Source organism: Erpetoichthys calabaricus, chromosome 5, assembly GCF_900747795.2.
Source record: "Erpetoichthys calabaricus chromosome 5, fErpCal1.3, whole genome shotgun sequence".
NCBI classification, from domain to species: domain Eukaryota; kingdom Metazoa; phylum Chordata; class Cladistia; order Polypteriformes; family Polypteridae; genus Erpetoichthys; species Erpetoichthys calabaricus.
In genome coordinates this window covers 237,547,572-237,568,314 of record NC_041398.2, presented here as the reverse complement: position 1 = coordinate 237,568,314, position 20,743 = coordinate 237,547,572, and the positions used below count along the sequence as shown (strand labels likewise).

The 20,743-nt window shown below is 39.5% G+C and overlaps 1 protein-coding gene across 2 annotated transcripts in view; it reads right to left on the bottom strand.

The window, feature by feature from the left end:
• The window catches only part of plrg1 (pleiotropic regulator 1), a 45,731-nt gene that overhangs the window by 12,662 nt on the left and 12,326 nt on the right, over positions 1–20,743 (bottom strand). For both annotated transcript variants that reach the window (XM_051928168.1, XM_028791369.2), the window contains exons 7-11: positions 17,284–17,385; positions 15,991–16,083; positions 15,344–15,493; positions 10,673–10,774; positions 4,116–4,218 (exon numbers count right to left, since the gene is read on the bottom strand). In XM_051928168.1, coding sequence (XP_051784128.1) covers positions 4,116–4,218; positions 10,673–10,774; positions 15,344–15,493; positions 15,991–16,083; positions 17,284–17,385 — 550 coding nt within the window. The remainder of the gene's footprint in view (positions 1–4,115; positions 4,219–10,672; positions 10,775–15,343; positions 15,494–15,990; positions 16,084–17,283; positions 17,386–20,743) is intronic.

Here is a 20,743-nt window from a genome sequence, read left to right as displayed (position 1 = left end):
GATGGATGGATGGATGGATGAATTAAACAAAAAAGAAAAACAATTCTAGCACCATAGAAATGTTACTAGAATTGAGTGTCAACTTCAAAAGTCCGCTTCAACACACATCATAAAAAGGTCCATGTCGACTGTTAGTTTCCACAAAACCTTAACATGTACTTCTATATATACAGTATCTCACAAAAGTGAGTACACCCCTCACATTTTTGTAAATATTTTATTATATCTTGTCATGGGACAACACTGAAGATATGACACTTTGATACAACGTAAAGTAGTCTGTGTACAGCTTGTATAACAGTGTAAATTTGCTGTTCCCTCAAAATAACTCAACACACAGCCATTAATGTCTAAACCGCTGGCAACAAAAGTGAGTACACCCCTAAGTGAAAAATGTCCAAATTGTGCCCAATTAGCCATTTTCCCTCCCCATTGTCATGTGACTCGTTAGTGTTACAAGGTCTCAGGTGTGTTAAATTTGGTGTTATCGCTCTCACACTGGTCACTGGAAGTTCAACATGGCACCTCATGGCAAAGAACTCTCTGAGGATCTGAAAAAAAGAATTGTTGCTCTACATAAAGATAGCCTCAGCTATAAGAAGATTGCCAACACCGTGAAACTGAGCTGCAGCATGGTGGCCAAGACCATACAGCGGTTTAACAGGACAGGTTCCACTCAGAACAGGCCTCGCCATTGTCGACCAAAGAAGTTGAGTGCACGTGTTCAGCGTCATATCCAGAGGTTGCCTTTTGAAAATAGATGTATGAGTGCTGCCAGCTTTGCTGCAGAGGTTGAACCGGTGGAGGGTCAGCCTATCAGTTCTCAGACCATATGCTGCACACTGCATCAAATTGGCTGTCGTCCCAGAAGGAAGCCTCTTCTAAAGATGATGCACAAGAAAGCCCGCAAACAGTTTGCTGAAGACAAGCAGACTAAGGACATGGATTACTGGAACCAGGTCCTGTGGTCTGATGAGACCAAGATAAACTTATTTGGTTCAGATTGTTTCAAGCGTGTGTGGCGGCAACCAGTTGGAGTACAAAGAAAAGTCTTGCCTACAGTCAAGCCTGGTGGTGGGAGTGCCATGGTTGGGGGCTGCATGAGTGCTGCTGGCACAGGGGAGCTACAGTTCATTCAGGGAACCATGAATGCCAACATGTACTGTGACATACTGAAGCAGAGCATGCTCCCCTCCCTTCAGAAACTGGGCCAACATGATAACGACCCCAAAAACACACCTCCAAGACGACCACTGCCTTGCTAAAGAAACTTGAGTGTAAAGATGGTGGAATGCCCAAGCATGTCTCCAAACCTAAACCCTATTGAGCATCTGTGAGGCATCCTCAAACGGAAGGTGGAGAAGCACAAGGTCTCTAACATCCACCAGCTCCGTGATGTCGTCATGGAGGAGTGGAAGAGGATTCCAGTGGCAACCTGTGAAACTCTAGTGAACTCCATGCCTAAGAGAGTTAAAGCAGTGCTGGAAAATAATGGTGGCAACACAAAATATTGACACTTTGGGCACAATTTGGACATTTTTCACTTAGGGGTGTACTCACTTTTGTTGCCAGCGGTTTAGACATTAATGGCTGTGTGTTGAGTTATTTTGAGAGGACAGCAAATTTACACTGTTATACAAGCTGTACACGGACTACTTTACATTGTATCAAAGTGTCATATCTTCAGTATTGTCCCATGAAAATAATACAATATTTACAAAAATGTGAGGGGTGTACTCACTTTTGTGAGATACTGTAATTTAGCTGGATCATATTAAAATGGATCTGCAGTGTCAGCTCACATTTACCTGTAGGGCAAAGCTACTAAGTTTAAATTAGGTAGGATACTGGGTGCTCCTATTGTTCCTACAAGAATAAGTGAAAAGAAGGCGACCAGTTAACACTGTCATATAAGAATGTACTATTTTAGAATGAAGGCAAACATGCATCAGTCTCATCAAGAAGATGGTAGATTGACTTCGCACATTGTGCTCACTTGTCAAAGATGCAAGAAAAGTGTCCGGGCTGGCCACCCTGTTGCTTAATGCTGACTGAGGATGCAGTGACTCCACCCGTCAATTTAGTCGACATGAGATAGAGAAACTGGTGAGAACAGTGTTTAGGCAACACTGAAAACATGTTCTGGCTTTCCTCAAATACAATATACATCTTTTCAGTGTATTTATTTAATAAAAAATACATGAATCCCAAAAATAAATACAAAATAACAGGATATAAACTAATCACACATAACAAAGGAACCCAAAGCTCCCTGTCACACCCTTTCCAACCCAGTCTGTGCCAAGGGGTAAAAAATTCTGAGAGAATCCAACCGCCATTGAAGAGGAAAGTTAAACAATCGTACCACAACTGAAAAAAGTAAATGAAAAGCAGTAATAGTTGACAGAAAAACAAGATCAAGGTGTTACAAAAGATTTACACAAATGAGCAGCAGTAGACCAAGTACTAATTGCACTGCTGGAAGCACCATTAATCCGTCCTACAGACAACTCCTGATGTATTGAATTGTATAAGAACAGTCAGTTGTCTACAGTAACATGCTCAGGGGCCTCCCAGCAGGAGGCAATAATTCATTTGGCTGGAAGGGTACCCCAACAAGATAACTTGCATTTAGGGGGTGTAAATGGAACCACAGAGAGGTCTTAAAGAAAAAAAGGATATGAGGCAATAGAGAAAAACAGCAAGAAAAAACAGAAGAGAATGGGTGACAAACACTTAATCAAAGGGATGCAAGCCAAGAAGCACACTGGGGGTCCTTTACAGGGTTCATTTGCATAGTCAAGCAGGAAAGAGTTTGCTGCAAGCAATCTGGTCACAGAAACCAATAATTAAAGAGTCAATTTGACTAAACATATTCATAAAACACAAGAAAATGATCACAGACGCCATCCTTATTTTCTAATTCACGGTGATGTCACGATGTTGACATTTAACTCTTATTTTACACAGTTTAATGACAATGGAGCAATTTGACAAAGGAAAAGTCTAGAACATTACTCGTGCATATAAAACACAAATTAAGAAACCAGGTGTTTGCCTTAACTGGGTTATTCACCTTAACTCAATTACGTTTATGCGTGTAAACACACTGAATGAGCGAGTGTCTTCAACTGCAGGGGATATTCTCACAGTGGAGAGGTTTCAGCTTTATGCACAACATTGACATTCTCATTTTTCGTAAAAGGAAATAACATTGTAAGTTCTTTGAACATTTAGTCAGAACCCACAGCTAGTGAGTCAGTAAGGCAGTCAAGAAGAAAATAAAAGGATGGACATTTGTAGGAGCAATGTTTGCTATTAAGTCAGAAAGGCAAATTTAAATTTAGATGGCTTCACACTGCAGTAACTTTATATTACAAGGCCATTAGTGTCACATGTACAGCAAAATGTTTACTTGCATGTGCTAACTAATATGCAACATACAGTATCTTACATTACTGCAGTACTAATATTTTATGTTAATAACAAAAACCATGTATCTTATATATTTGCACACTGATGTGAATTTACTTTTCAGCATTTTGATTTATAGATGTTTAATAATAAGTACCAGTAAACACACAGTACATTTCTTTCATGAAAATTGTGTGTCACGGGAATGCTGAATTCTGAAGCCTGAATTGCAGTATAAGCGGTTTTGTGGGATAAGCGTGTTATCTCATGGCCAGCAGGTCTCAATTAAAAACTTGTGATTTGTAATTCTCTACTGCTCGGTTCCAGAGAGTTTTATTATATACTGTATAGTGTGCTGCTGATATCACAACTGTTTTGAAATTATTCACAAAAAATGCAACTTTGTCATTTCAAATCAAAAACTGTTGCCACTGCACATTTTTTAAAAAATTGTGAATTTACCTAAAGATCCAGATTTACCAGAGTGCATTATTTAATTTAGGTAGGTCAGATAATTTGAAGAATTTTTACACTGTTCTTAAAGTTTAGCATAAATACATAAAATTAACTACTGATAAGATTTGTAGTAATGTAAACAATTATTTAATATCTACATTAAGTTACAAAACTCAACACTAATGTCCCAACACCTAACACAAAAGGGCCGAAAATTCTATTCACAATATTACACAATCCTTTACCTGTAATAATCTGAGGCTCTGCTGACTGGCACCTGACAGTTGCCACTGTGTTGGTATGTCCTGACAGCGTATGAACGTTTGCTTTAGTTCTGACATCCCAAACCTGCAGTATGAGCAAAAGAGAGAACATTTTTTTTTATGTAATTAAATATATGACAGTCAAGTAAGAGGCCAAACTGAGATGGACCAATCATACTAGATCTTGGCATGGGAAAGATGCTCTTGTGAGGTGGAAAGGTAACTTGTCTTGTGGGTAATGAGATTGACATGTGGCAGAGACGCCTCTAAGTACTGCATAGGCTCTGGAACTAAACCTCTCAACTAAACCTCAAGAGTGGTCTCTGTATCTCCATGGGGCCTCATGCATAACAGCGTGCGTAGAATTCACACTAAAACGTGGCGTATGGACAAAAGCGGAAATCTGCGTATGCACAAAAAAAAAAAAAAAAACTAGATGGATAAATCTGTGCATACGCCAACTTCCACGTTCTTCCACTACATAAATCCCGGTTAGCATGAAAAGTAACGCACGTGCACACGCCTGCTGCCACTCCCCAACTCCTCCCAGAATTACGGCTCTTTGAATATACAAATCAATATAAATAGCCCTTAAGATCAGCGTTCTGTGAAAAGACAATGGCAAAAGCACGGGGGAAAATAGAAGAATTTCAGCGAATACCAAGTGGAGGCAAAGAAAAACGTACTATTCGTTGGTTTAAGCAGTGATATAAACAACAAAAGGAAGTTGATCGAGTAACAGAGTGGCAGCGAAACTCAAAAGTTCAAGTTCAGAAAGTCGCTTAGTGTCCGAAATAAATAAGCAGTGGTCAGATATCAAAGTCACCATGAAAAGGCGAGTCATAGCCCACCGTCTGAGCGTCATATGGAAGCATATTAGGGTACAGAGAAAAGAAAAACAAAATAGGGACACTCAAGATTGTCCAAATGTCAATTTTAGTCTTGAAATTTCCACTTTAATCATGTACTTCATTTTGTCAAAGTAGAAAGTCATAAACTTCATCTTAAAATTGTTTAACTTACTAGTTTCTCAGATTCCATCGTAACTAAAGTAGCACATTAAATGCTTCTTTCTGTGTTCTTTTATGTACTCTGTGTGTGTGAATCACTACATGCTTCTTAAACGGGCTTTCTCTTTTGCCGACAGGACACAGAATACATTACATTCATGAAATTACAGCTCCCTGAACAATTTAAATATTAAGATGTATACTTGATATCATTTTCATAATGAAAGGAATTAAAGCATGTATTAAACATGGGGACACGGTGGCACAGTGGTAGCGATGAGCTGGCGCCCTGTCTAGAGATTGTTCCTGCCTCCTACAAGATGCTTGCTGTGCTGTGTGTGATCTTCAATGAAATAATTTACTGCAGCAATACAGTAATCCCTCATCCATCGTGGGGGTTGCGTTCCAGAGCCACCCGCGAAATAAGAAAATCCGCAAAGTAGAAACCATATGTTTATATGGTTATTTTTATATTGTCATGCTTGGGTCACAGATTTGCGCAGCAACACAGGAGGTTGTAGAGAGACAGGAACGTTATTCAAACACTGCAAACAAACATTTGTCTCTTTTTCAAAAGTTTAAACTCTGCTCCATGACAAGACAGAGATGACAGTTCTGTCTCACAATTAAAAGAATGCAAACATATCTTCCTCTTCAAAGGAGTGCGCATCAGGAGCACAGACTGTCAGAAAGAGAGAGGAAAGCAAACAAATCAATAGGGCTGTTTGGCTTTTAAGTATGCGAAGCACCGCACGGCACAAAGCTGTTGAAGGCGGCAGCTCACACCCCCTCCGTCAGGAGCAGGGAGAGAGAGAGAGAGAGAGAGAGAGAGAGAGAGAGACAGAGAAAAACAAACAGTCAAAAATCAATACGTGCCCTTCGAGCTGTTAAGTATATGAAGCACCGTGCAGCATGTCGCTTCACGAAGCAGCTGCACAGAAGGTAGCAACGTGAAGATAATCTTTCAGCATTTTTAGACGAGCGTCCGTATCGTCTAGGTGTGCGAACAGCCCCCCTGCTCACACCCCCTACGTCAGGATCAGAGAAAGTCAGCGCGAGAGAGAGAAAAGTAAGTTGGGTAGCTTCTCAGCCCTCTGCCAATAGCATCCCTTGTATGAAATCAACTGGGCAAACCAACTGAGGAAGCATGTACCAGAAATTAAAAGACCCATTGTCCGCAGAAATCCGTGAACCAGCAAAAAATCCGTGATATATATTTAAATATGCTTACATATAAAATCCGCGATACAGTGAAGCCGCAAAGCGCGATATAGCGAGGGATCACTGTACTGTCTCTTTCAAACATACTGAACTCCAATTCCTGTCCTTCCTTTCTTTTTTTTTTCCAAGTAACCAATCGCCACACGATCAGCTCTGTTATAGACATTAAGCCATCTGTACACTCAGAATGTGGATTCTTCAAAACTTTTATGAAACATTGAAATATCTTAGTAGTACATGTTTAATTATTCCATCCATCTATCCATCCAGGGTCACACCGATCCCAGCAAGCATACAGCGCAAGGCAGGAACAATCCATGAACAGGGCACCAGATCGCTGCTAATGCTGCGCCACAGTGTCCTCACAAGTTTAAAACTTATCTGTATATTGTAATAAACATGTTTTATTGCATTTCATCTTAAAAATGATATCAAGAGCTCCAAAAGATAGCGCTTGGAAATCTAAATCGACTTTAGATCGAGAAGCCAGTCATCATCAAATGTAGACACGTGCTTTATATTATAACTATAGTGCAAATTTACAGTGAGGTGATTGTACTTATAAATACAAACAGTTCTACCAGGAGCACTTGATGGACTGATTGAGTGCATTTAGAGCACTTGGGATGAAACTGTTTCTGGACCGTGAGGTCCCTACAGAAAAGGCTCTGAAGCATCTGCCGTTTGGGAACAGTTCAAATAGATTGCACGCATGGCTGAGGCAGTTTCTGCTTGATGTTGTATCCCGATAATCCAATCAGCTGCTGTACAGCTGTGATTCCACACTCAGATATAGTGGGTTAAGTACTCAGTGGTGCACTGGGAACAACAACACTAAAGCAGTGATGGTATTTAGAAACGTTTGGCCATTCAGTGCACCATTATATGGTTATGGGTTGATTACAATCAGATGCCTTAAACTAATAAACGATATGCGGTTAATTTCAGTGCATTTGATAAAGCCGCGTCAGGGATGTGAATCTAAAAACTAAAGGGAAACCACACAGGAACAGTAACACTGCTTTGATGCTGGGTGCAGCCAGTTTGCAAAACCAAGTGGAAAACTTGCGTACGCAAGGGATTGAGCTAGCGTGAAAATGTGCGTGGCTTTATGCCAGGTTTAGTTTTTATAAATTGCAATGTGATCGTGGAAACAGGTGTACACAACATTTTTGTGCGTATGCACCGTTTATACATGAGGCCCCAGGTCTCTGCAATATCTTTGTCTGAAATTGCCACATCAGGAGTTGACGCCGCACCTTCATTAGTTTGTGGCGTCTCTTTTCTGAAATAACTGAGCAGTGTTGTTTTCTGAACTCTTTTTTTGCTCATGTTGGTAAAACGTTTGGAAACAATTAAAAGTACCTATGAATAAGTATGAATAAGACTTTTGAGTGGGAAAGTGAGAGCCTGTTGGATATTCAATGCACACTTGCACTACGGAAGGGCAAGATATGAACAAAAAATGGAATGGCAGATGGGTCACTTTAACAAAACCCTCAGCAATTCAGGGACAAAACTTTTGCTCAGGACACAGTGTGTGCTGCAAGGGTTTCTGCACACTTTTTCCAATATGGATGCAGGTCCAAATATGAGCAAATATAAAAATGGCAGATGGGGTCACTTTAACAGGAACCACAGTGAGTTCTACAAGGATTTTTGCACACAGAACACACCTAATGCATAAACAACTGTGTATATATACAGGTGCTGGTCATAAAATTAGAATATCATGACAAAGTTGATTTATTTCAGTAATTCCATTCAAAAAGTGAAACTTGTATATTAGATTCATTCATTACACACAGACTGATGTATTTCAAATTTTTATTTCTTTTAATGTTGACGATTATAACTAACAACTAATGAAAGTCCCAAATTCAGTATCTCGGAAAATTAGAATATCAATTAAGACCAATGCAAAAAAAGGATTTTTAGAAATGTTGGCCAACTGAAAGGTATGAACATGAAAAGTATGAGCATGTAGAGCACTTAATATTTAGTTGGGGCTCCTTTGGCCTGGATTACTGCAGCAATACGGCGTGGCATGGAGTCGATCAGTCTGTGACACTGCTCAGGTGTTATGAGAGCCCATGTTGCTCTGATAGTGGCCTTCAGCTCCTCTGAATTTTTGGGTCTGGCGTATTGCATTTTCCTCTTCACAATACCCCAAAGATTTTCTATGGGGTTAAGGTCAGGCGAGTTTGCTGGCCAATCAAGAACAGGGATACCATGGTCCTTAAACCAGGTACTGGTAGCTTTGGCACTGTGTGCAGGTGCCAGGTCCTGTTGGAAAATGAAATCTGCATCTCCATAAAGTTCGTCAGCAGCAGGAAGCATGAAGTGCTCTAAAACTTCCTGGTAGACGGCTGCGTTGACCTTGGACCTCAGAAAACACAATGGACCAACACCAGCAGATGACATGGCACCCCAAACCATCACTGACTGTGGAAACTTTACACTGGACCTCACGCAACATGGATTCTGTGCCTCTCCTCTCTTCCTCCAGACTTTGGGACCTTGATTTCCAAAGGAAATGCAAAATTTACTTTTCATCAGAGAACATAACTTTGGACCACTCAGCAGAAGTCCAAAGGCGAGACGCTTCTGACGCTGTCTCTTGTTCAAGAGTGGCTTGACACAAGGAATGCGACAGCTGAAACCCATGTCTTGCATACGTCTGTGTGTGGTGGTTCTTGAAGCACCGACTCCAGCTGCAGTCCACTCTTTGTGAATCTCCCCCACATTTTTGAATGGGTTTTGTTTCACAATCCTCTCCAGGGTGCGGTTATCCCTATTGCTTGTACACTTGCTTGTACATCTTGTCCTTCCCTTCGCCTCTCTATTAATGTGCTTGGACACAGAGCTCTGTGAACAGCCAGCCTCTTTAGCAATGACCTTTTGTGTCTTGCCCTCCTTGTACAAGGTGTCAATGGTCGTCTTTTGGACAACTGTCAAGTCAGCAGTCTTTCCCTGATTGTGTAGCCTACAGAACTCGACTGAGAGACCATTTAAAGGCTTTTGCAGGTGTTTTGAGTTAATTAGCTGATTAGAGTGTGGCACCAGGTGTCTTCAATATTGAACCTTTTCACAATATTCTAATTTTCCGAGATACTGAATTTGGGACTTTCATTAGTTGTCAGTTATAATCATCAACATTAAAAGAAATAAACATTTGAAATACATCAGTCTGTGTGTAATGAATCAATCTAATATACAAGTTTCACTTTTTGAATGGAATTACTGAAAGAAATCAACTTTGTCATGATATTCTAATTTTATGACCAGCACCTATATATATATATATATATATATATATATATATATATATATATATATATATATATATATATATATATATATATATATATATATATATGTTTGCTATGTACCAAACAAGAAGAGAGCAGCTGTACGCTTAGCAGCACTAAACAGACTGCACGGACACTGAGAACAGAGACGTCACTTCCTGACGCCCTTTTTCTGATATCTGACAGGCTGGTTCCACAAGTCTTTTTTTTATTTTATCAGTCCTCCTCTTGCCCACCCACCTCCACATCCTCTTTGCTTGTGAACTGCTGCTTATCTCCCGCTATTAGCATGTACAGCCCACTCTCACCCGCCCACCTCTCCATACTCCTTGCTGTTGTATTAAGCTGCTCTGCCTCCGCTATTACCATGTACACCCCGCTCTTGAAAGCCCACCTCCCCATACTCTTTGCTTGTGAACTCCGCTCTGCCTCGTCCCCGCTATTAGCTTGTTCAGCATTGAGTGAATGGCAACATCCTGTCCCGCACCTCTCCCTTGCCACTTGCAATCCTGCTTCTAAAATATTTGCCCGCATGCCTACTCGTCTCTTGCCATCTCTGCAGAACATTAGATCTGCCTGTGCCTGTAGATCTGCAGCTGTCATCTCACAGTGTCATGCGAGATGACAGCCGGGCGCTCAACTAAATTAGCCAGGCGACGGTAGGGAGAACACTGCAAATAAAGCCTGTTCGAGTCCTTAGTAGTGGAAGCATTTGCAAGGAGTTATGGCTAAAAGGTTGTTAGTGCCTCTGACAGCAGTAATCCTAGGACCCACTGGTGAACACACCGGTGGAAAGCAAAAGGTACCAGCAGGCCAGAAAAGGAGTCAGCTGTGGCAGTGGCTCCTTTAAAATGCTAACAAAACTTTTGTAAACAATGTAAGCATGTAAATGTAAACATCAAAGGAAAAAAAAGAAGATAAAAACCAACAAAAAACAACTAAAGACTAAGAACAACAAACTTTAGTGCCCTAGACAAAGAATTAATTTCCAACTCACCCTAGCTGTAGAGTCTCTGCTGCAGGTAACTAAAACATCAATTGTTGGATGCAAATCAATATCATATACGGCACTGAGATGACCGTGGTAATGTCTAATAACCTAAAAAAAAAAAAAAAATAGAAATTTAAAGCAAATAAAGTCATGTCTATAAATAAGGGCTGTGACAAAACTTACAAGCACATACATCTTACAATTCGGTAAAGACAATAGAAGTATTATATTAATCCAAGCTATTTACTAAATTACAAACCCAACTGATGAATTTTGCCACCATTGTAGAACACAGAATCCATCCTTAATGCAGAATTTTGTACCTCCAGCTTTCAAAACACATTATGTCTTATTCTAACCTCTATTGTCATTTATCTGACAAATTTATAGATTTCTGCATACAGTTAGGTCCATAAATACTTGGACAGAGACAACTTTTTTCTAATTTTGGTTCTGTACATTACCACAATGAATTTTAAATGAAACAACTCAGATGCACTTGAAGTGCAGACTTTCAGCTTTAATTCAGTGGGGTGAACAAAACGATTGCATAAAAATGTGAGGCAACTAAAGCATTTTTTGAACACAATCCCTTCATTTCAGGGGCTCAAAAGTAATTGGACAAATGAAATAACTGGAAATAAAATGTTCACTTTTTAATGCTCTGCCAGGCCTTTACTGCAGCGGCTTTCAGTTGCTGTTTGTTTGTGGGCCTGTCTGTCTGACGTTTAGTCTTCAACAAGTGAAATGCCTGCTCAGTTGGGTTAAGATCAGGTGACTGACTTGGCCATTCAAGAATTTTCCACTTCTTTGCTTTAATAAACTCCTGGGTTGCTTTGGCTGTATGTTTTGGGTCATTGTCCATCTGTATCATGAAACACCGCCCAATCAATTTGACTGCATTTAGGTGGATCTGAGCAAACAGTATGTCTCTGAACACCTCAGAATTCATTCGGCTGCTTCTGTCCTGTGTCACATCATCAATAAACACTAGTTGTCCCAGTGCCACTGGCAGCCATGCACGCCCAAGCCATCACACCGCCTCCACCGTGTTTTACAGATGATGTGCTATGCTTTGGATAAGGAGCGGTTCCACGCCTTCTCCATACTTTTTTCTTGCCATCATTCTGGTAGAGGTTGATCTTGGTTTCATCTGTCCAAGGAATGTTTTTCCAGAACTGTGCTGGCTTTTTTAGATGTTCTTTAGCAAAGTCCAATCTAGCCTTTCTATTCTTGAGGCTTATGAGTGGCTTGCACCTTGCAGTGCACCCTCTGTATTTACTTTCATGCAGTCTTCTCTTTATGTAGACTTGGATATCGATACACCTACCCCCTGGAGAGTGTTGTTCACTTGGTTGGCTGTTGTGAAGGGGTTTCTCTTCACAATGGAAATGATTCTGCGATCATCCACCACTGTTGTCTTCCATGGACGTCCAGGTCTTTCTGCGTTGCTGAGTTCACCAGTGCTTGCTTTCTTTCTCAGGATGTACCAAACTGTAGATTTTGCCACTCGTAATATTGTAGCAATTTCTCAGATGGGTTTTTTCTGTTTTTGTAGCTTAAGGATGGCTTCTTTCACCTGCATGGAGAGCTCCTTTGACCGCATGTTGTCTGTTCACAGCAAAATCTTCCACATGCAAGCACCACACCTCAAATCAACTCCAGGCCTTTTTATCTGCTTAATTGATAATGACATAACGACGGACTTGCCCATACCTGCCCATGAAAAAGCCTTTGAGTCAATTGTCCAATTACTTTTGGGCCCCTGAAATGAAGGGATTGTGATAAAAAAAAGGCTTTAGTTGCCTCACATTTTTATGTAATCGTTTTGTTCAACCCACTGAATTAAAGCTGAAAGTCTGCACTTCAACTGCATCGGAGTTGTTTCATTTAAAATTCATTGTGGTAATGTACAGAACCAAAATTAGAAAAAAGTTGTCTCTGTCCAAATATTTATGGACCTAACTGTATGTTGCTCAATGTGGCACTCTTGTGGACAACTACTAAGAGGTTGATTGACAAAGTCATTTTTCTTTCTTTAAAGTGATTTGCCCTTCATCTGACACTGGTAGAAACCATGCAGGCATCTCCATGTGTGAACCTGAAGTGTATGTGAACGCTGGTCCCCAAAGAGTTCCTTATTTAGAAGCAACTCAATCCCTATATTTTAGGTGTACATGGCTGTTAATTAAATGGGAATCTTCATTCTAAGCCAAAATATCGTGATCATGATTCTAACTTCTGTTTCTTTGACACCTCAGTTTTTTTTTTATTTTTTATTTTTTTAAAGAACAATATGCACACTTATGGACTACATTTTCTGTTTTATTTGTGCACGATAACATGTCAAAACTATTACAATAATCCTGTAGACCGCTTTATATAAATGTTTTAATTTGAAGGTAAACACAGGGTGTGTACATTTGTACTCAAAATACTCAATGGTTGTGAACATTGTCACACAGCAAACATTTTAATGACAAAACCAAGTTTTGTTTATTTATATATATATATATATATATATATATATATATATATTTTATATATCTAAATAAATAAATATAAACTACTCCAATCATGTCTCTCTCATGAACTGTGACTGAGAAAGTGAATGTCGCTCATCTTATCCTCTTGCAAAATCCATAAAGCAAGAGCTTCCATTTAACAAGTGTAATTATCAGAGAAAAATTAAAATTAGCAGACAATGACTTCTCAGAGTAATATCTGAACTAATAAAATTATTGTTTGTGTGCTTGAAGAGTTAATGTTCATTGGTTCTGCAACACCATAAATTGGTCATAGCCACAACATACTGTGTGTCTCAAGTCTGCCTAAGTTTTTGCTTAACATGACAAACAGGCAGAGCAATTCAACTTTTGAAATATAGTTGCAAGATGGGATAGCCAAAAGGGACTCTGCTCTGTTGGGCCCTTCAGCAAGGCCCTTAACCTGCAACTGCTGAGCGCTTTGAGTAGTGAGAAAAGCGCTATATAAAAGCAAAGAATTATTATTATTAATTATTATTGTGTAATGCTTGCCAAGGTCATCAATCATTTCTTAAACTCTCATTTAATACAGTATTTACGGGAGTGATACATCACTGTATCCGTCAAGTTCCAACAGGTATTAAACATTCTGCCCCTTATGCAGAGTTGTAAGGCATGTATGTTGCAACGGAGACTTTAGTTCTTTCAGGGCTTCTGTTGACATCTTTTCGAAATTCAGGGGTAGAGGAAGATAATCGGCTGTAAACTGCGACAAAACTCGGCCTTATGTTTTAGTTTCAACTCCCTTTGCTTGAAGGAAAGTTACATAGCTTTGTTGATTTGACCTCGATTCCCTGCACACGCAGGAGTATAGAAGAGCAAACAGCCTCTAAAATGGCAGCAACATCAGGCGAGACTAAAGCAAATGTGCAAAGCAAAATACTCCATGGACATTTTACATATTAACTCTGAATCGGACTCTGACTTTTCAGACTCCCGAGTTTGATGCAAGCGATCTGGAGATGGAAAACGGAAATGAGGTACCAGCATCAGCCTATCGGCCCCCAGCTAATTGTGGTGCTGAACTCGTTTGTGTAGCGGATATGCCTACAGCAGCATTCGCCTGGTTAGGACCACCACTTATGATGACAAGCGGTACAAACCATATTGTGTCACACTGCGACTGCCACCGTCGCCCACCTGCCGTGCATTCCTGCTGGCCATCAAGGCGCCCCTGCACAGCCACTGCTGCCAGAGATGCCGAACAGGTGCCAACAACAGCCACAGCTCGTAGCAACAGACGTTTTATGTTGATTTGTGTGTGAAACCAGTGCATTGTGTGCTTTTCAGAATACGGAATATTTTTGGAAAAAATACTCAGTCCTCCAACAGACTTCATGGCCTCCTGATATGGTATTTTATGGTGAAGCTTTGTTGTTTTATACATGTGTGCTATTGCCTTGTAGTGCTGCTACTGAAACATTGCTGGCACAGTACATGCTGTTGCCTGTCGTTTTCATCTTCTATAAACCCAAAAAAGTTTCACAACAACAGAAGAGAAGCCTTATTTCAGTATCCTTAGTTAATTGTTCACATTGGTATTGAGATTTTTTTTTTCTTTCATCTTCATGAGAAAATGGCATTTGACTAACATTTATTTATAATTTCATGCAAAGTTACTTGCCCTCTCTTCCTTCAACGTACACTCACATACTCTTATCATTGTGTGCTTTAGGTCATGTGGCACATAGGGTCATGTGAAAAGACAATTTCCCCTTGGGGATTAATAAAGTATATCATCATCCAATAGATTTTACTGGTTACAGCAAATGAGATGCTTATTCAGAGGGCCTCTAGTAATATCATGGAGAGTTTAAAGTACTGAGAGTCTGAATGCACATACTGCAGAATTGACCATATTCTTGATTCAGAACACACAATTAAACTGAAACTGCAATTTTAATTCAATTGATTTTGTGTCCTTGCTATTTTATTTAAATGACATACACTTGTCACCCATTCTGCCATTCTATACTATGCACATGTAACTGAAACAGGTTATGTCAGATAGAACTACTGGTTACAACACTGTCAAGCATTTCTTTGTAAATTATAATATGCTCATTACATTTGAAAAGAAAGAATCTTTATAATAAAAGTTATAATTACAAATAATTATAGATATCTATACCTTGTTATACTCCAGGTCCCAGCATTTAACCTGCTTATCTTCTCCACAGGAGAAAAGGTATGGACTCCGTGAACTAACAGCAACCCCTCTCACGGTGCTAATGTGCCCAGTAAGAGATAATTTCAATTTGCCACTTGCCAAGTCCCAGATCTGTAGAAAAAGTAAACATATATTAATTTTTTTTTTTTTAATTTTGTTTCAGCATCACAGTGCACAATTATTACGTAGTTAACTATGGCAGGTTAGAATGTGTCATAGAACGTAATTAAGTGTTTTAAAATGTTTCATACATTGTAAAATCCGCTTTCCTGAACTGTGATCATGTGTTTACAGACCCTGAGGTTTTTTTTCTCTTTTCATAAAAACTACCTGCCCCCAAAATGATTAAACACAATGCAATACAGTTAATATGGCATGAGCTCTCCATACGTCTCCAAAAGCAAATGTAAAATGAACAATAATTTGTGGCATTATTGAGATTGACTGAAAATAATTCCTTCTGAAGTGTTTTAGTGGTTTTGCAAAGGCTTCTGTTACAAAAAATAAACATAGCATCTCCTATAAAATAAAAGCCAAAGACTTGACTCAATTGTACATTAAGTATAACATTAAAAACTACAGTACCATTAAGAATACTGTTAACTTACCTTGATTGTTCTATCAGCCGACCCAGTAACAAACCACTGGTTTCCAGGCTCCACTGCAATCGATCTCACCCATCCTAAATGGCCACTAATTACCTGCAGAAAGAAAACCACCGACATCTTGTGCATCATTACTTTAAACAGAAACTAATTTCTATTTTTTTAGTATTAAGTATTTCTTATAGGAATGTAATGTGCAATGATAAGCATTCAAATGGAATGTTAAAAAGATCAGAAAGAAACAAAAAAGCACAAAAAAAATATGCTAATAAGCCAAACTGTCACACAAGATAATAAAAAACAAACTGGTGTATTCTCAGTAATTTAACACTTTTTTATTTAATATAATGGTGAATTACAGATCCCTGTGGTGATCACCATTATAATTCAACAAAGGTATAATGCATTCGCCCTAAAATCAGTATTCAAACAAATATCCCATGGTTTAAAGAAATAGAAAAAAAAAGTATAGTTTCAGATAATGTTTCCAAATAATCAGAGTACAAGATATGATGTGGACTTTAGAGAGGCAAACTCAGTGTTCAATTTTAATAATAATTATAAATATAAAACCAGAACAATATTAAAAGATAATGATTCTTACTTTATACACCCACATGGATTTCTAGACATTTCTAAACTTTGCTACATCAACAATCACAGAAACAACAACAAAAAAAAAAAAATAGTGCAAAATCACATGTAGCAAAATTAAACGTTTAACAAGCTGCTAAAACAATTTTAAAAAATAGCGTGTTGCCATATCCTGGGCATTTTTACTTTTGGAAATCAGAATTTTATTGTTTTTATTTGGAATTCAAAATAAATCGAAAGACAGTTTCAAAAGCCCCTAAAATGTATTTAAAATTAATTTGTTAATTTCCTGATCTGCTATTTCAGAAGTGCACGGTTTACTAAATATTGTGTTACATTAAACCCTATAAAACCAACAGCCAGAATTGCTAACTGAAATGTTTATACTGCATTCTATTCCAGGCAGTGGTGGCACTGCTGCGTCGCAGTAAGGAGACCAGGGTTCATGTCCCGGGACCTCCCTGTGTCTGTGTGGGTTCCCTCCCACAGTCCAAAGACATGCAGGTTAAGTGGATGGGCCCTGGTGCGTCTGTCTGTCTGTTCAACCGGCGATAGACTGGCACCCTATCCAGGGTTTGTTCCTGCCTTGCGCCATATTCTAGATTGCAACCCAGTTCAGGACTAAGTGGGTTAGAAAATGATGACAAAAAAATATATATATTTTTCTATTCTTTCATCTTACCAATTTAAAGCAAAACTTACCCTGTAAAGTTTCCAAGGTGGATGCCACTGTGGTTTTGGCATTGTTGGTGCCTTCTTAGCTATCAAGGAAGAACTCTTTGTGCCTCCTGCCTCCAAAAGCGACTGAAGGTTTAAAAATAAGAATTTACATCAGAAAAGTGTCAACAAAGACAGAATAGTGCAGCAACTGAACAATCTGCAATAGGGAAAGCATTACAAGGAAAGTAGTAGAAGCAGGAAAACAATTTGTTATTAAGTAATAAATGAGGCAGAATAACGCAGTTTAACTTACAACTAGTCTATTTCTTATCCTATAGCCTAGTGGATTTTAGAAAGCAAAATACTTGGAAGACAAAGAAAATTGATTTATCATGCAAGTTCTGATATGACTTGTAAAACAAGGTGTGCCACAGAATGCTTACCTTAATCTATAAAAATTAAAGATTCATAAACATGAACGCAAACACAGAGGAGGCCAGTAGTTGAATGACATTTGAAACTATTAAGTGTATAGCAGGTTCAGGATATGACAGTCTTGACACTGTGCAGTGTTTGGGCTGTAACTTGAATTTCAGCTGGGGTGTAGTTTTCACTTTTATTCCAAGTTTATACATGTTCCCTCAGCATTCAAATATGGCCCAAAACTAACGTGTCCTTGTGAGCATATAGGTCTTCAAGACCTTGGATCATAAAGGTTTAGAGAGACGATGAATGACAAAGAGACATTCGTTCATTCATTAAGACTTTGGTGGTATATCTATCACTTCCTAAATGCAGGCAACATGGAGATGCAATTAAAAAGGATAGACTGGATTCTTAGTTATACTTTAATCAAACATTTCAGTATTCAGTTTCTGGAGAGATATAGTAAAAGAATTTAACAACGTTAATAAATTAACCAATACTCCTTTATACCAACAGCAATATGCCAGCATAATGCCTCACTATGACCATCAAGTCAAAAATTTTTCTTTCTTTTTAATCATTCTGGTGTATATACATAAAAAAAATTTATTTATTTAAAGGTGTTCTGTAAAAAGTAAAAATTTTCCTCTGGGGGCAAATAAAGTACTATCTATCCATTCTGAATGACAGATAAAATTGGTTTTAGAAATCAAAAGAAAGCAGCACTACACCAATTTTGACTTTGAGATATCATAAATTACATAGAAATATATAGTAACCCAGCCACAGGGGATGCACAAACCAGTGTCTTTCTTTGTACCGGTCCCAAGCCTGGATAAATGGGGAGGGTTATGTCAGGAAGAGCATCCGGTTTAAAATTTATGCAGACAACAATACAAAATTTCCATACCGGATCAGTTGAGCCCCGGGTTAACAACAGCCGCCACCAGTACTGTTAGTCAACGGGGTGCTGGTGGATATTGGGCTACTGTTGGCCGAAGAAGAGGGGCGAGACGTATCCGGAGGCAGGAGGAGAGGAGGAAGGTAAAGAGAGTGGAATTGAGGGTAAGAACTTTGAATGTTGGCAGTATGACTGGTAAGGGGAGAGAGTTAGCCGATATGATGGAGAGAAGGAAGGTTGATATATTGTGGGTGCAAGAGACTAAATGGAAGGGGAGTAAGGCCAGGTGGATTGGAGGTGGACTCAAATTGTTCTATCATAGTGTGGATAGGAGGAGAAATAGAGTAGGGGTTATTCTGAAGGACCAGTATGTCAAGAGTGTTCTGGAAGTGAAAAGAGTGTCAGACAGAGTAATGATTATGAAGCTGGAAATTGGAGGTGTGATGGTGAATGTTGTTAGTGCATATTCCCTGCAAGTTGGGTGTGCAATGGATGAGAAAGAAGATTTCTGGAATGAGTTGGATGAAGTGATGAACAGTGTACCCAAGGGACAGAAAGTGGTGATTGGAACGGATTTCAATGGGCATGTTGGTGAAGGGAACAGAGGACACAAGGAGGTGATGAGTAGGTAAGGTGTCAAGGAGAGGAATGAAGAAGGTCAGAGGATAGTGGATTTTGCCAAAAGGATGGACATGGCTGTGGTAAATACGTATTTTAAGAAGAGGGAGGAACATAGGGTTACATACAAGAGTGGAGGAAGATGCACACAGGTAGATTACATCCTATGCAGAAGAGCTGATCTGAAGGAGATCGAAGACTGCAAAGTGGTGGGAGAGTAAAGTGTAGTTAAGCAACATAGGATGGTGGTCTGTAGGGTGGCGTTGGAGAATAAGAAGAGGAAGAGAGTGAGGGCAGACCCAAGGATCAAATGGTGGAAGTTGAAAAAGGAAGACTGCAAGGTTGAGTTTAGGGAGAAGGTGAGACAGGCACTGGATGGTAGTGAAGAATTACCAGACAGTTAGGAAACTACAGCAGATGTAGTAAGGGTGACAGCAAAAAGGTGCATGGCGTGACATCTGGAAAGAGGAAGGAGAAAAAGGAAACCTGATGGTGGAATGAGGAAATACAGGAGAGTATACAGAGGAAGAGGATGGCAAAGAAGAAGTGGGATAGTCAGAGAGATACAGAAAGTAGACAAGAGTACAAGGAGATTAGGCGCAAGGTGAAGAGAGAGGTGGCGAAAGCTAAAGAAAAAGCATATGATTAGTTATATGAGAGGTTGGACACTAAGGAGGGAAAAAAGGACTGGTGGGCGAGACAGAGGAACCGAGCTGGGAAAGATGTGCAGCAGGTTAGGATAATAAAGGATAAAGATGGAAACATACTCACAAGCGAGGAGAGTGTGTTGAGCAGATAGAAGAGTACTTTGAGAAGCTTATGAATGAAGAGAACGAGACAGAGAAGAGGTTAGATGATGTAGAGATAGTGAATCAGGAAGTGTAACAGATTAGCAACAAGGAAGTAAGGACAGCTATGAAGAGGATGAAGAATGGAAAAGCCATTGGTCCAGATGACATACTTGTGGAAGCATGGATGTGTTTAGGAGAGATGGCAGTGGAGTTTTTAACCAGATTGTTTAATGGAATCTTGGAAAGTGAGAAGATGCCCGAGGAGTGGGGAAGAAGTGTACTGGTGCCGATATTTAAGAATAAGGGGGATGTGCAGGACTGTAGTAACTACAGGGGGATAAAATTGATGAGCCACAGCATGAAGTTATGGGAAAGAGTAGTGGAAGCTAGGTTAAGAAGTGAGGTGATGAATAGTGAGCAGCAGTATGGTTTCATGTCAAGAAAGAGCACCACAGATGCGATGTTTGCTCTAAGGGTGTTGATGGAGAAGTATAGAGAAGGCCAGAAGGAGTTGCATTGTGTCTTTGTGGACCTGAAGAAAGCATATGAGAGGGTCCCTCAAGAGGAGTTGTGGTATTGTATGAGGAAGTTGGGAGTGGCAGAGAAGTAAGTAAGAGTTGTACAGGATATGTACGAGGGAAGTGTGACAGTGGTGAGGTCTGCAGTAGGAGTGATTGATGCATTCAAGTTGGAGGTGGGATTACATCAAGGATCAGCTCTGAGCCCTTTCTTATTTGCAATGGTGATGGACAGGTTGACAGATGAT